The sequence below is a fragment of the Aspergillus niger genome (assembly GCF_000002855.4).
Source record: "Aspergillus niger supercontig An04".
Classification (NCBI taxonomy): domain Eukaryota; kingdom Fungi; phylum Ascomycota; class Eurotiomycetes; order Eurotiales; family Aspergillaceae; genus Aspergillus; species Aspergillus niger.
The window spans coordinates 2,127,480-2,142,827 of NT_166539.1; the positions used below are offsets into that span (position 1 = coordinate 2,127,480).

Here is a 15,348-nt window from a genome sequence, read left to right on the forward strand (position 1 = left end):
CTACTTTTACTTTACCGCACAACAGGAGGAAAATGGGATTGTGTTATTTACTAGTACAGTGCCTACTATTTACAATGATTCGACCCTGGATCATCTCAGCATCTTCATCTGGCATGCGTTCCAGAATCGGGCCAGATTGCTCGTCGAACCCTCCGCAGCCTTCTGCACAATATCGGGGTCGGCAAGCATAAGGCAACGTTTGATATCTACCAGGAGCTCCCCCTCAAGGGGTATCGGGTTATCCTCTCTCCTCATCATCGGGATCCATGTTGATACGCAGTCTCGGGCACGGAGTTCATCTCCCAGATCGGCATGCAACCGGAACAACATCTTGTAGTCAGCAGCGGTGCGCAGACTTCCATTAAGAGGACCCTTGCGCCACAACTTCCAAAAGTCATCGTAGTCGCCGTGCTGAAAGAGCGATAACATAAGGCTGCGGGCTTGCTCGGGTTCAAAGGGTAGGTCAAGGGTATCAATTAGGCGAGTCACCCGATAAAGGGAACTTTTGTTTCCAGTCTGTGCATCATTTGCTCCGTCTGGTGCGGTGGTGGAGGGGGAAATGGCAACTGCTCGATAAATCATGTCGAACACTCTCATATTGACAACATTGGTGCCCCGCAGAGAAAGATGTTCCAACACAAGAAGGGCTAATTCCTGGTCCGCTTCCGGAACTTGCCCTGCAACGTCCTCAGAGCTAGTCCCTGCTAGTCGGGGAGATAACAAGGCTGAAACAACCGAAAATGCTAGATCATCAGATACTAAGTAACCAGCGCATGTACATTCCGTGAACGCTGCATATAGACCCCGCTTTGTATACCCCGGGTGCTGTCTGGAAATCGCGTTGCAGAATAGGACAAGGCGGGCTATCGCTTTCTCTTCCGCTGAACTGACTGATAGCACATCATGGAATAGGCGCAGAAATAATGTCGAATCATGGTCTTCCGGTCCTTCTCCTAGCTCGATCCTGGCCTGAACGTCGGATAAATTTGAGAGGTGGTCAAAGAGTGCATCCATTGAGCGGAGTTTCTTTTCATTGTCGCTATGGTCATGGTCTCGGAGTAAAGACGATGACTGGGAACCTAGTGCTTCTTCCGTATCTTCCGCATGGATTGCTGCACGGTCGAACTTTTGGCTGATGGGACGATGATCGGTGTGAAGTAGCCTCTTCTGTCCGAACAAAGGGCTAGTGGGAAACCTGGAGGCATGTCCGAACTCACGGTCAGATGGTGATACGTTTATCGAATTGGAAGCACGAACCTCTTCGGAAGGTGCGCCTGGATTAACCTGGGAAAGTCTTTGCTTCTCTCGTTCGGATCGGTCCAGCGCCTTCTGCCAAAGGCTTTCAAGATCGACTTCGGCTCTCTTTTCCTCTGTGAAGATCTGCACGACAACCCTCGTGCCTGTGGCAGTGTGGCCAAACCCTTCAAAACTGTAGCTCTCATCCTTCTTGACGGGGGTTTCCTCCACTACACCGGCATTGACGCAGATCCAGCCCGTCGTGATTCCATCATCCTTTTCGTCAAACATAGTACCAGACCTACTGGCGAGTCTAGCACGCCGGGCTTTTCTCCGGAGCTTAATCTTCAACTCATTTCGACCAAGGAGTCCATCAGCGTAGGGAGACAGCTTGTAGGTACTTCTCAGCCAGCGGCAGAGACGGTCCGCGGACACATTCAAGTGCTTGACACTACGAGCAGTTCCAATTATCATAATCACGTTGGCACCAAGAGCCGGCGGAGTCTCCAGTCCGCGCAAATCAATCAACTTCAACGCATCGAGACCAATGTCCTTGAACACGTAGTCAAGGAGTGCAGGAAGGATGGCTGGAGGGTTCGTTGGCAGTTCTGGGATCTGGTCTCGCGAGAATGTCTGCTCTGACTCGGCCAGAGGTGCTTCTTCTTGTAGATACCATGGGATATGAGGTGTGCTCTCCGACGTGGAGTTTCCTGTCAATTCATCTTTTGGTTCAAGTGCCGGCGGTACTGCGGAGGACGAGGATGAAGGCTGCTCAGACTGGAGGCAAGATACTGAAGCAAAAGATCGGTTTACTGGGTGGATTGCCGACCGGTATACCGCGGCGCGGGAGACGGAAGGAGGCGCGCGAAGGGCTGTCCCGGACGACCAGGCAGCTCTCAACAATGCCCTGTTCATGATGGTCAATATTGCGGCAGTAATGGTACCAAACGAGAGCTCGACAGCTTTCTTCGCAGTGGCGACAAGCAGCGCAACTGGGGAAGCTGCTGAAAGGCAAACAAGACAAACAATGACTAAGGACGGTGTCAGCAAGCAAACAGAGCAAACAAAAAGTTCTCGCGGCGGGGCAAATATTGATCCCCATGACAAATCTAAATTTCGCTTCATCCTTCAGCGAGCAGGAGTCGCCGGCTCTTCTAACATCCCTTTCATTACCTTCTTGTTTATTTGGTGTCAGGCCTCATCCCTGCTTCCAACATGTCGATGGACCTGGATGCGCCGGTGCCTTTCGAGGCCATCCCGCAAGATCAGATCGCTGCGACGTGAGTTACCCCGCAAATTAAAAGAAAATTTCTCTATAAACATACACGAGGGGCAGTATGATCGAGGACTTCAACTAACAAATGTGCTTAATAGTATCCTTTGTTGCAACTGTGGCGCGCCCATCGATGGAACAACATCCGCAGGCGCCCTTTGCCAGGACTGTGTGAAATTGACGGTTGATATCTCCCAGGGCATCCAGAGAGAGGCAGTTCTCCACTGCTGCAAGGACTGCGAGCGGTGGCTTCAACCTCCCACCAGCTGGGTTAGTGCTGCGCTCGAATCGAAGGAACTCCTCGCACACTGCTTGCGCAAGCTCCGCGGCTTGTCCAAGGTTCGCATTATCGATGCCAGCTTCATCTGGACCGAACCCCACTCGAAGCGTATTAAGGTCAAGATCACCATCCAGCAGGAGGCATTCCAGGGCACCATTGTGCAGCAGACTTTCGAGGTTGAATACGTTGTCGCCTCGCTACAATGCCCTGACTGCAAGAAGTCGTTCACTGTCAACACTTGGAACTCCAGCATTCAGCTGCGCCAGAAGGTGCCTCACAAGCGAACCTTCTTGTACCTTGAGCAAATCATCCTCAAGCACAACGCTCACCGCGATACAATCAACATCAAGGAGGCCAAGGACGGTTTGGATTTCTACTTTGCGCAGAGGAATCATGCGGAGAAGATGGTCGAGTTCCTCTCCTCCGTCGTCCCCACCAAGGTCAAGAAGTCGCAGGAGCTTATCTCCATGGATATTCACACCTCCACGAAGTCATACAAGTTCACCTTCTCGATTGAATTGATCCCTATCTGCAAGGATGATTTGGTTGCGCTGCCCATCAAACTTGCCAGATCACTGGGCAACATCTCGCCCCTGGCCCTCTGCTACCGCGTCGGTACCTCTGTCAACCTTCTCGACCCCAACACGCTCCAGACCGCCGATGTCCCGACAAACACCTACTGGAGATCACCCTTCAGGAGTCTTGCCGATGTGACGGAGCTGACCGAGTTCATCATCATGGATATTGAGCTGGTTGGACGGTCGAACGGACGGTTCTATCTGGCCGAGGCAACTGTTGCCCGTGCCTCGGATCTTGGCTCGAACGATCAAACCTATTTCACCCGCACCCACCTGGGTGGAGTACTCCACGTCGGTGACTCTGTTCTCGGTTATCACCTGACTGGTACCAATTTTAACGACCCCAACTTCGAGGCGATCGAGGCTAGTGGCCAGTACAGCTCCGCGATTCCCGACGTTGTGCTCGTGAAGAAGTTCTATGCCCGCAAGAAGAAGAACAAGAACCGCAACTGGCGTCTTAAGCGCATGGCTCTTGAGTACGAGGAGGAGGCGGCCCAGCAAGCTGCTGGCAACCTCAACCGTAAGCAGGAAGCCGAGCGCAACCGCCTTGAAGAGGACTTTGAGATGTTCTTGCGCGATGTTGAAGAGGATCAGGAATTGCGTGGCACTCTTGATCTGTACAAGGCACGGAACCGTGCCCCCGTGGAGCACGGTGGTATGGATATGGATGAGGATAGCGAAGATGATGAGGTGCCCAAGATCAACATGGATGAGCTGCTTGATGACTTTGACGAGTTGAACATGGACGATGACCATTAAGTTCCACGGGACTTTTTTTAATCACGACTGCACATAGGGGTTTCTGGCGTTTTCATGGCTATTCTGATATCGTTATGGTTAACAATATCCGGTCTGATACACAAAAAGTTGGGTATATAGATGAAGTGAATGATTAGACATTGATTAGGAGTGAAGTCTGAGTTGTAATCCCTCATTCCGAAGTATACCTTCACATCCAACATGATCATCGTGAACATCGTATCTGCCGGCAGTAACTGCAGAGATTGAACAATCATGATTCGGCTGCCCTATTTAAATTCAGTTCCTGCAGGCCTCATCTTCTTCCTTCCACACAACTCGATCATATCCTAGATCCACACTTGAGTAATTCCACCCAAGATATAAAGTAGGCTTTCGTCCCACAAGTCAGTTCATTACTACCACAATGCCCTAGTCGCTTCTGGTCACACGATAAGGTTCAGGAGATGGCATGTTGTGGTGTTCCTAGATGAAAGAAGCACCGAGAGATCAGAAAATCTAGTTCATCTCAATCCGCTGGCACATAGATCACATTCAGGGCACTACTTTTCTCAGAGTCCTGTGGCATGGATGAAGATAAAACCAAGCTGTACAATTTTTGTGCTTGAAAAGACCAAGCAATTCAATTATATGATTCTGTCTTTATGAATCTATACAATATAATTAACCAAGATACTGGCAGAAAACGCCATTAAAGACGTACCGAAGTCTTTTCTTCAAGCACCACCTATGAATTGGAAACTACACGGAAAAGCATGCCGTTTTTTTTAACCATTGCCTCAATGCCAGTACTCTGCTAGTGCAGCCTGGGTGTCACAGCATCAACAAGTAATGTTCTTCATAGCGGCTCATCTCACCATTTTCCTACTCAGTACTATACTAACAGATCAGAGGTGATGACAATGGTGTGCTAGGTGGTGCATACACTATCTTAGAGCTAACAAAGTGGAACACTGCCCTCCTGGACGACAATACTAGGTATGTCCATATAATAACAAAATCATCTTGCGGACCTCGTCCATAGTCGTCTTCGTGACACACTAGGGGCTACCGATTATTAGACAGTATACTTCCACCATTATGTCAAGTGGGCTTTATGATTCGGTCCTTTTTTTTTTACTCAGAGCTACTTGAGGATGTACTTTACCTTCTCAGTTATAAATTCATTCCGTCACGGTCTAGCGGGTGGTGTAATATGCATCGAGCCATGCCCATTATCTGCGCATTATAGGATGCCTCATGAGCAGCCAAGTTTCAGTCCTGTGCCGAAAGTGTTCCAAAACATCTGCGAAAAGTCAAGTTCTCTTCTTATCGATGCAGATTCCGGTAGCGTGGTGGGTCAACCTAAAGGAAAGGTTCGCCCAGTCATTGAACATTCATGACCAGAACGACATGGCCCTTCCCAGACAATTGTCCAGTAGTAACCTTTACCACAACAAATCATGGCCAAAGTCGCTGACTATACTCACCGTCTATAATGAATGGCAATTCAACGTTCTACGACAGGCCTGTCCATCCGATCTCATGGAAGTACGCTGGCGTTGGTGGCCATCGAGGCCGAGATTTCTTCGAGGCTACACCTGGGATTGTTCAAAAACTTTCCTCATGTACAACGACGAATCGATGTTATCTTCTATAATACGAGTTCGACAATATCACATTTATCCACATAGAAGCTATCAATGACATCTTGTTGGATTGGCCACATGGCTATAGTTTCATTGTTATCTCAATATAGCGCTCCACCTGCACAATTATACCAGATCTTTGCAGAAATCGTCCAGATAACCTTCCTATGCGCTGACTTGCGTTATCGAATGTCGTTATTCTACCCTATCAACACAGCCATTGCACATAAACAGAAGCATGAGAAACACGATATGTGTGCTATTCATGCATACAATTTATCGTCTTCCTAATTGCACTCCTCTGCGAGAAGTTCGCTCAGGCTTCTCCTCCTCTATTTGAATAGAAAACTCGTTCTTCTTATAATCCTGCCTGAAACTTAATGCCTGTCAGACAATTGCTAACACAACATTTGCCCGAAAAGTCCGTTCTAATGTATCTCCATCACACGACTATAGGCAATGTGGAAATCAACATCTCTTCAAGATAATGGCGGGAACCTCTAGAGTGGTCACGCTTACTACTTCCGTATGAAGACTTGATGGGATACCTTATGTTGTTGCTAGTATACAGAAATTTTTACTGAATACCGCTTCGAGGCGTGCTCAGAACTTAGCGGTTATCAGTTCTTCGATGGAAGCCAGATGTCCTCGACTTCACCACTCAATCACAATAATGATAAACACGGTCAAAAGACCTTCATCAAGCATGATGGCTCCATACTTTACTGCAAGTTTTTGATCTCTGCCCAACATGCTAATTATATGGAAGTGCAGGATCTAGTCGATGGTGCAGCCCATGGTCAGGTGTCGCGTGATATACTCCCTGCATTATGCGCTGGACTCTACCGCACGCGCGTATATGTCTCTTTTGGGTTTCAGAACTCTGGACATTCGAAATCAAAGAATGAGAATCTGCGAAGAGGCTACTCATGATAGGCCGTCAATAACATAGGAAGCGGTGTCTGACTGGGCGATAATTCAAAACATGTCTATGACACAATCTGCTAATGCTTTACAGCGACTGTTTGACCCCAGCCCAGGTGGTGTTGGGCATGGATGAACCTATAGAGTCTATACCAAGTCGATGAAGACTATGGGATGGCAGCTATTGCATATCAAGGGCCGAGCATGGGATGTTCGAACCAGGTTATGAAGGGAAGTATACCATTGCGTAGACCACATACCAGACTTTGATGGCCAACACAGTCTGTCGGTAGTATCACAATGGTATACAAGATACTCTCCAGCAAGTAGTATAAATCGACCGACAAGATTCTGGAGAGGTTCCCCTATACTCTTAAGGAATGCTTTGGACTGCGTTCTTATCTCAATCAAAGACCAGATCTTAAACAAACGTCCCGCTACCGCCGGTTAGGTTTACTTAAAGACATAGGTGATGGCAAGAGTCTCTATTGTCGAAGTGTTGAATCGTTGGTCGCAACTTCGGTCGATATTTAGCTCGACGAAGATTCTTAAACTTCGCGGACACTACTGTTCTCGGGTTGGTAAGCTAGGGTTATAGGCGGAGTATCTTTACACTCTGACAGGGTCAGAAAGAGCAAATTCGGTTCGAAGTACGGAGATAGTAGGGCCGCGTGTGAAGACCTCTTCCTTCTCTACGAACTGCCAGGAGCAGATCTCCGCATCCGTACCAAAGCCCTAGTACCAGCATATACCACCACAACCATAGACCAATGAACAACACAATAGGGATATCTATTAACCAAGTAAGAAAACCTAGACTACATAAATGAGAATAGTAGATCAAAAAATCTTCCCCAACACCCTCTTCGTATCGTCCCCAAGTCTCCCCGGATCCTCCGCACTCTTATCCCTCCCCAACTTAACCTCATTCTGCTTAAACACCATGCGCACCTCCTTCGCACTATCCTTCTTCTTCTTTCCCTTCTCCTCATTCTTTTTCTGAATCCCCTCAATAACCTTGCCCTTCTCATACCCCTCCAAAAACACCTTATCCTCCTTCCTGGCCCTCGAATCCTCCACCCTCTTCCTCGCCTCCCTCTCCGACCTCTCCCTCTGCACTTGCTCCATCAGATCCGCCCACCTGAACCCCTTCAAATACTTCATATTCCACACATCATCATGGTACCACCCGCCCTTCTTCCCCCCGATAATCGTAGCATTCAGCGTCTCCGCGCAGATCTTCGCCGTCTTCTTCGATGCAAACTCAACCCATCCGTCCGAGTACGTCTTCCGCTTGTTAGATCGGCGGCGGGGCGCGCTGGCGGGGCGCACTTCAGGCGATAGAAAGACCCGCGTGATGGGCCCAAATGATCGGGTTTCGAGGAGGTTCTTGAGCGCGAATGGTTTCAGGTACGGTGGGAGGGAGGAGAAGTAAATCACTCCAGTTTTGTTTTTCTTGGGGGCCTTCTTGGCTTTATCGAGGGGTTTCTTGCTTGTTGATTTCTTGGCTTCGACTTCCGTTGTGGCGTCGAGGTAGTGGTCTTCATCGTTGTTGTAGTCGTTCTCCTCTTCCTCATCATCCTCATCGTCCGATCCAGCCTGTTTCTTGCTCTTGGATTTGCTCCTCCCCTTCATTACCACCCTCTCATCCTCACTGTCCCCCAACCCAACCCCGTTGTCCGACTCATCCTCCTCCGAGTCGTCGTTCAATCCGTGTAGATCATTCGTCGACTGCGGTTGGGGTACTGGCTGCATGCGCCGGCGCTTCACGGCCCGGCCTTTGCTCTTTTCTTGCTCCGCCGCTTCGGAGTCGTAGCCGCGGTCGTTGGCGGACTCGTCGTCGCTTTCGGCGATGCCGAGGAAGTCGTTGCGCTTGCGGGTGGTCATTATGCTAGAGGATTTGTATCTTGTCTGATGTGTATGTCATAGGAGAAGAGAAAGAAGTCGGTCGAATTGGGAGTTGATGGAGAGAAGTTCATCGAACGGGAACTTTTTTTGGGTGGTCTGTGCGCCGCGGTGGGTGGCCAATCGGAGGGGTGGATTTTCGGACTTCATTCATGATCTACTGACTTACTTCATGTAAACTTGTAGGCAAATAGTATCTAGAATTTTCGGTCTGCAAGGAACAGTATCTTTCATGAAGGTAACATTGTTAGACCATTTCAAGTACGTATACTCGACAAGTGACTCCTAGCTGGATGGTTTAACGGCTCTGTATGATTTGCATATGACCGCGATAAGATGTTCAGATCGCTCCAGCTATCAACTGATCACAACTCTCAGCTCTCACTGAGATAGTGGGCAGCGCTAGCCATTCTAAAATGTATATGTATATACAATATTCCGTCATCCGTTCCCATGAGAGCTAAGCCCAGACCAAGCTCTCGTGCATGCGATAATTTGGGTATGAACAAATGCAGGTGCAGGTATCGAATCCAACGACGCCAACTCGGTATATATCTAGACAAAAAATGAAGACAAATGATGAAAATCCACAGTGGTTTAGCTTGGTTCCTAAATGCCAAGTCTTCCCTTCAACCGATCATAAACGAAAAACCCGGTGGCTGTCATCGGGATCACCTTGAGGTATCCGATCGTCAGCCCAACCCAGAACCCCCGGAAGCCCCGTTCGAGGAATATCGTACGGGCAGTCTCGACAATGCCGAGTCGGTGGCCATCGCCGACGACACCGCCGACTTGCATGCGTCGTCGCATCACTTCGAACGGATACGAAGAAGTCTGCGACACAACACCCGCGATCGCTCCGGAGAAAAGCTCCGCGGCAGCTGTCAGTTGCTGCCGGTGATGTTTCTTCGGGTGTCCAGTTTCTTCATGTTCAGGTATCGTGGTGTAGGGAGAAAGCATCGGCGATTTCAGCCAGTCGCCGACGGTATCGTGAGTCAGGAAGGATATTCCGGCGTAGGGAAGCATTCCCATGAGAGTCGGGCCGAATCCACGGTAGAAGTTGGCCAGTCCAGAACGCGGAACAACTTTATTCACCGTCGATGAGACACTCTCTGCAGTGGCGGTCACTGGGGCTTCCGATATTGATGCCCCCGTCGATGATGGCATAGTGATCCGCTCGTTGTAAATCTGTCGAATGATGTCGCGGAATGAAGAGCGAGACGTGCGTTTCGTCTCAAATGCTAAGCGTACTCGAATAAGCTCTAACGGATACGTAAAAAAGACAGACGTCATGCCGGCCATGCTTCCAGAGACAAGTCGGCGCAGAGGCGTTTCTTTGTCGCGCGACGGAATCACCACTGCCCGAATTTGCTCGTAGGCGAGGAACTTGATAGCGGCATAGGGGAAAATGCGGAGTAATGTCGCTGAGTGGCCCTTGAAGAGACCCCTAGGGCCCTCGTGGCGTCTGATATCGCGAACAGCCGATATTAAGCCAAACCAGCTACCGGAGTATTTAGCGAATTGTGGATTGGACGCTTGAAACAGAATCTTAACGCGATCGAGAGGAGCAACAACGGTTTTGGCCTAGGTGACACAAGTTAGTCTACCACGTCCGGTTCGCATTCCGATGCTCTGCGTTCCTGCAGAAGCAAAACTCACCGCACATCCCGCCAAACCCCCCGCCACTCCACTTCGTAGTAAGTAGTCCACGCTCCGCTTGTTGACTTCTTGCGTTGCGCCATGGCTCTTTTGCGATGGACGCGGGGTGGAGGCATCATCGACGGCCGTCGTCTGCGCCGTACCCACGGCTAAGCGATCAGTTGTATCGCCTGGTGTCGAGCCTCGGGCCGGTCTCGACTGTGCGACTTGCTCCATCTGAGGAGAGGGTGATTGCGAATTTCTTGAGGATGGTGATGCAGGACGGAACTGTGAGGGGTCGGATCCGGTAGCAGAAGAGTCAGGCTGAGCATGGTCCGAGATGACAGCCGACATGAGCACAAGTCTGGCACGAGACCCGGTGCTTCTTCGGGGAGAGGAGACTGCAGCAAGGTCTGTTGCGGACTAGCGGAGGATCGGGGCCATGGAGATAGGATGCCGCGAGATAAACAGTCAGAAAGATTTCTCTTACACTGGAGATAGGGTTCGACAAGGAGAATAGCAATGATCAAAAGAGAAAAGCCTAGTAACTGGCAGCGCCCCAGACACCAGGCGTAGGATGATAAAGCATCGTCATGGTGGCACTCCACCAGGCGGCCTGAAGAGCGGAAACTCAGAATCGCCGGGGATGACGTTACGGGCTGACGTGCCGATACCAGCCGGTGCTACTGCTCAGTCAGCTGAATACCGTCACATAACACCTCGGCTTCCGAGTGGCGGGCGGTCGTAATTTTCCGGATTTGGACGGCCAACCGCAGCCGCGGCGTTACTCATCTGGGAGATAAAGATAGATAGATAGCTACACTACTCCGTGCTAGAGACTTGGATCAACTGAACCTCTCCCCGGGCAAATAATGTACAATACCCGCGAGGCGAAGGCGGGCAGGTCTCTTTATTTTAGAAGCTTATATATATACTTGGTGGTGCCCTGTGAATCTCGTCCTCCGCAGCCCAGTAACACTCCCCTTTCCCATCTATCACGAACTCAAGTATAACATAGAATGGAAATATATGCGGGAAATCAAAAGCATCATGGTCGCGTCGCTCATGCAATTCTATAGAAGTACTAACCTTTTTTGGGTTGCTGACGACTCCCGAGTATCCTCAGCAATGCATGCAGTTCCACCCCCCAAAACACCTGTATGTCCAAAAATCAAAACGAAAGAGAACTCTCAATGAGCTACTTTAGAAGTTGTATCGGGTGCCCTGTCGTGTGAGCGGTTTGCCTTGACGGTTGGTCGCCTTGATTTCTTTGGGCTCATCCGTCATCCTCTTGGCCCGCTTCGTCGGCCGTGAAGCATCCACATGAAGATGACCATTCTCCGACAATGCCGTGGTATTGCGCCAGCGCATGCAACGATGCTTGTTGTCATCCACATACGTCTTGTTCCGCGTCATCACGCGTTTGGCCGGAACATCCTCCGGCTCCTCCTCGTCGGACGTCGGCTCCAAGTACTCTTTGCGGTGTTTCATGTACTTCACGATATTATCACGCTGCAGCAGCAGTTCCTTGCGGAGTTTGGACTCGCGGTGGCCCCGTGAATCAAGCCAGTCGAGAAGGGAGTCGATCGCTTCTGGGTCCTCATAGTAGCCCCATTCGGTGGCATTGGTGAGTCTGGTGTGACCTTCCTCGGTCTTCTTGCGCTCTGCGGGAGTGGTCTGGAAATCCTTCTGGTATTGCTTCCTCAGATCATCTGAGACGTCGATAAATCCCACACGCTCCATCTCATCGGGTCCTTGAACCCATAGGCGACCGTTGGCATACTGCGCTTCTGCCGTTGAGCTGTTGGGCATCCCACCGTATGGCATGGCGTTCCGCTCGAACCACCAGTAGCGGTTGCAAAACCGATCCTTACCAAGACATCTGGTCCGCGGGCAGTCGGCTTCCCTTAGATCATTATCGACAACATTGATCTTATCTTCAAGCTTCTGGATGTTGGCCTTTTGGTCATCAATTTTCTTGAGCACTCGTTGGAACTGCTTGGAACCCTTCGGCTGCTTGGCGAGTTGTTCTTTTCTTTCGCGTTCTTCCTCCTGCTTGCGCTTGCGCTCCAGCGCCCGGTCTATGCCTCCACGGAGCGTCCGCTGAGGAACTTCTTCCTCATCCGAATCCACAGCTTCCGAGTCGCCGTCCATGCCGGTCATTTTGGAATCTTCCAGGGCCTCCAATTCAGGTGCTGGACTGGGTGACTTCTCGGGCTCGGGTTGAAGAGCTTTGCGCTCCTGGTGTAACCGGCGGAGTTCTTCAAGACTGTGATCATGATAAAGTTAGCCAGTCTATCAACAAAGCTTTCATGCAAACGGGAATCAGTCCAACAAGCTATACATACGCTGCCTTGCGCGCCTTCTGGTACTCGATCTTCTCCTTGCGGAACTCGGTCATCTGATTACTGCACTCCTCCAGATAGTTGCGAATGGCCTTTGTCTCCAGACTGAGCATGCAGATAATCTGGAGAGCCTGGACACGTAGGTTCACATCCAGTGTAGAGTACTGGGCTTGTGCAGTCTCCTGGGTGGGCTCCGCGTCCAATGGAGCTAGGTGCTTCAAAATCTCATTGCACACCTTCTCCATCCGTGGACGGGCTGACAATTGGTGCAGGAGTCCGATCATCACCAATTCCCAACCCCCGTTGCGGAAATCACGCTTTCGCAGGCGATCAATCCAACCGTACTCCCCAAACATCTCTGCAGCGCGATGGATCTTGACCTCGACGGAGCTCGAACGATCCCGATCCGCCTGCGCCTTGAGATTCTCTGCTTCAGCCTTTGCGAGGCTGCTCCGAGTAGTCATTCTTGTGACCACTGGTTCAGGTTCAGGTGTCGGTTCTTCCTCTTCTTCCTCGTCCTCCTCAGATTCGTCGTCTTCCTCGTCTGGAAGTTCCGGTAGAGATATCTGGACAGCACCATTCTCATCCTTCTCCGCATTGACCAACTTCTTCAGGACGGCGCAGTGCATCTCCACGAATAGCTCACAGTCCACGTCCTCGGATGAAAACCGCATAGCCTGAACGAAGTCATCGAAAGTGAACGAATCGAGCTGGAAAACTTCGCAATAGACGTTGAGAGTGTTCCACGTTTCGAGGAGACGCCCGACTGATTCCAAATCGATATCATCATGCAGAAGATCGGCATCCTCGGGATCATCCGTTTCGTCCACGGTTAAGAACTTCAATTCTGGGCGTTGCTTCTTCTTTTCGCGATCGGGCGCAATATCTAGATCCTCGATAGGGTACTTGATCGGGGGAGGGGATGGCTCCTTGGGAGGCTCGGCCTTCACGACAACCGCAGGGGCAGGCTGTGGCTTCTTTTCCGTCTCCTGGGTCTTGGTGGATCGGGCTGCTCCGTTTGTAGGCTTGTTGGCGACAACGAAAGTGGGATTGCCGTTGAGTGAGCGTTGGTATTCGAGGAACTGTGCTTCTTTGTTTCGAGCCATGTCCTGTTGTGACTTGCCTTTCTGGCCCTTGACCGCGGGCTTCAACTCGGGTAATTGCTGTGATGCGAAAAAGCCAAAGAAGCCCTCCTGGTCCGCTTTCTTCATCGCCTTCTTCTCCGCAACCTTTGCCCCGTACTGCAGGTGCTTTGGTACTTCAGTCGGAATCCTAAACTCCTCCGCAATAGAAGGTTTCACCAGCCACGGTGCACCATTCCACGATTCTCGAGTCACGTTGTTCTTGATGAACGCACGCAGCATTTGCTTGGTGAAAGTCTTCCGGTCGCGAGTGATGTGCTCCTGGTCCAATAGCGCCTCTTCATTTGGACGATCCATAACTTTGACAAGATAGGTGGAATAGGCGGGCCTTTTGAGGGTTCCATCGGGGTTGAGCTGGTCCGGAAAATTCACTTTGTCTCGGATTGTGCCGTGGAGACGAGTATTATCATCCAGTAAGATCAGGACAGGTTCTCCGGGGTAAAAATCCTGCTTAAATTCCTGTTACGGGTTAGCGAATTAAGAACAGGCAAACCGATTCCTAACCACGTAGTTACCTCGTAAATTTCATCCACTAACATGCGCATGTTAGCTTTCACAAAATGTCTAAGGTATCGACCAAGTATGAACCTACCAAGATTATCGACCCGCGATACTGTGGAAAACTGGATTCGGCGCAAAATAGGCTCTTTAAGAGCATCAGGGAATGCGCTGTTAACTTCGCGCGATTCCTCCATCTAGCAGGGCGTTAGCGTCCGCAAACATAAATGCGCGAACAAGTTTTTCGCGTACTTCGCTTCGAAGAGCCTCGAAAAATGTCAGGCCCGAGTGGCCTGTTATCTCGCAGATAAACCTCCGCTGCTTATAGAAATCCATTCTCTGCAGATACGGTTCATAGTTGACGAAAACTTCGTTGGTCTCTGGGATAACCCAGACCTGCAATCTCAAGTTAGCAGGTACGTCGATCGAAGACTTGAGGGGTATGCATGCCTCGGAGCTATCATCTTCAATGACCGGTCGAGGAAGGTACTGGACCGGTTTCCGCTTGAACAATACCTAAACAGTCAAGTCAGTCTCGTTGCAAATTCCTTCCTGTCAGACGTTCTGTCTCGTATCCAGCGCATTGTGAAATATCTTCGCGACATACCATGGTCGTTCAAGGAAGAATAGTGATAGTACGATCGTTCATAGATTGCTCGGGGTGGTGGAAAGCATGGATGTGACTAGAAAGCGCAAACAATAGTTAGTTATATGAATGGCAGAGACAAAGGACAAAGAATTCAGAGGATAAAGAGCAATGCGCGGTGCAAAAAGAATCCAAAGCACGTGGGAGACTCATTGTGCTCGAAGACGTGGGTTCAATGCGAAATGCCTGCGCGCGGAGAGATCCTTAGGATCCATAAAAGGCAATCCGATGGCGCATCTGCAGGCCTGGGCAGTCGCCAACGGGCATGCGAGGCTTTGATGGGAGAGCAGATCGAGAATTTACTCACACGACGCGTGTTCAGTCGCGCTTCACACCAGTTTCGCGGACCGGAGGCGACCAAGACACGAGACGAGGGAAGCGTGGAGCCGCGAGCTCAGTCGAAAGTGGAGTCGAGATCTAGATGCGGGTATAATATCCCAGGGAGACGGGGCTGCGTGCGGGGAAGATGCGCGAGGCGTGAGGGACGGCAGCAGGG

At 50.4% G+C, this 15,348-nt stretch overlaps 7 protein-coding genes across 7 annotated transcripts; 3 read left to right on the forward strand and 4 right to left on the reverse strand.

Moving 5' to 3' along the window:
- Positions 1 to 90: 90 nt before the first annotated feature.
- Positions 91 to 2,151, reverse strand: An04g08750 (uncharacterized protein; the record flags this gene model as incomplete). Its single annotated transcript, XM_059747729.1, has 1 exon — positions 91 to 2,151. The coding sequence occupies one exon, from the start codon at positions 2,149 to 2,151 to the stop codon at positions 91 to 93; it is 2,061 nt and encodes a 686-aa protein (XP_059600674.1).
- A 300-nt stretch (positions 2,152 to 2,451) lies between these two features.
- On the forward strand, positions 2,452 to 4,126 carry An04g08760 (uncharacterized protein; the record flags this gene model as incomplete). The annotated part of the gene is made up of 2 exons (XM_001402197.1): positions 2,452 to 2,516; positions 2,611 to 4,126. 2 exons carry the CDS (start codon positions 2,452 to 2,454, stop codon positions 4,124 to 4,126), a joined length of 1,581 nt encoding a protein of 526 aa, XP_001402234.1.
- A 1,136-nt stretch (positions 4,127 to 5,262) lies between these two features.
- Positions 5,263 to 5,812, forward strand: An04g08770 (hypothetical protein; the record flags this gene model as incomplete). Its single annotated transcript, XM_059747730.1, has 2 exons — positions 5,263 to 5,397; positions 5,447 to 5,812. 2 exons carry the CDS (start codon positions 5,263 to 5,265, stop codon positions 5,810 to 5,812), a joined length of 501 nt encoding a protein of 166 aa, XP_059600675.1.
- Positions 5,813 to 6,241: 429 nt separating this feature from the next.
- On the forward strand, positions 6,242 to 6,687 carry An04g08780 (hypothetical protein; the record flags this gene model as incomplete). Its single annotated transcript, XM_059747732.1, has 2 exons — positions 6,242 to 6,280; positions 6,319 to 6,687. The coding sequence occupies 2 exons, from the start codon at positions 6,242 to 6,244 to the stop codon at positions 6,685 to 6,687; spliced, it is 408 nt and encodes a 135-aa protein (XP_059600676.1).
- Positions 6,688 to 7,518: 831 nt separating this feature from the next.
- An04g08790 (uncharacterized protein) lies at positions 7,519 to 8,433 on the reverse strand (the record flags this gene model as incomplete). Its single annotated transcript, XM_001402200.3, has 1 exon — positions 7,519 to 8,433. One exon carries the CDS (start codon positions 8,431 to 8,433, stop codon positions 7,519 to 7,521), a length of 915 nt encoding a protein of 304 aa, XP_001402237.3.
- A 759-nt stretch (positions 8,434 to 9,192) lies between these two features.
- An04g08800 (uncharacterized protein) lies at positions 9,193 to 10,575 on the reverse strand (the record flags this gene model as incomplete). Its single annotated transcript, XM_001402201.3, has 2 exons — positions 9,193 to 10,167; positions 10,243 to 10,575. 2 exons carry the CDS (start codon positions 10,573 to 10,575, stop codon positions 9,193 to 9,195), a joined length of 1,308 nt encoding a protein of 435 aa, XP_001402238.1.
- An 849-nt stretch (positions 10,576 to 11,424) lies between these two features.
- An04g08810 (uncharacterized protein) lies at positions 11,425 to 14,816 on the reverse strand (the record flags this gene model as incomplete). Its single annotated transcript, XM_059747733.1, has 7 exons — positions 11,425 to 12,490; positions 12,570 to 14,167; positions 14,224 to 14,240; positions 14,301 to 14,403; positions 14,459 to 14,602; positions 14,657 to 14,722; positions 14,814 to 14,816. The coding sequence occupies 7 exons, from the start codon at positions 14,814 to 14,816 to the stop codon at positions 11,425 to 11,427; spliced, it is 2,997 nt and encodes a 998-aa protein (XP_059600677.1).
- Between the last annotated feature and the right edge of the window lie 532 nt (positions 14,817 to 15,348).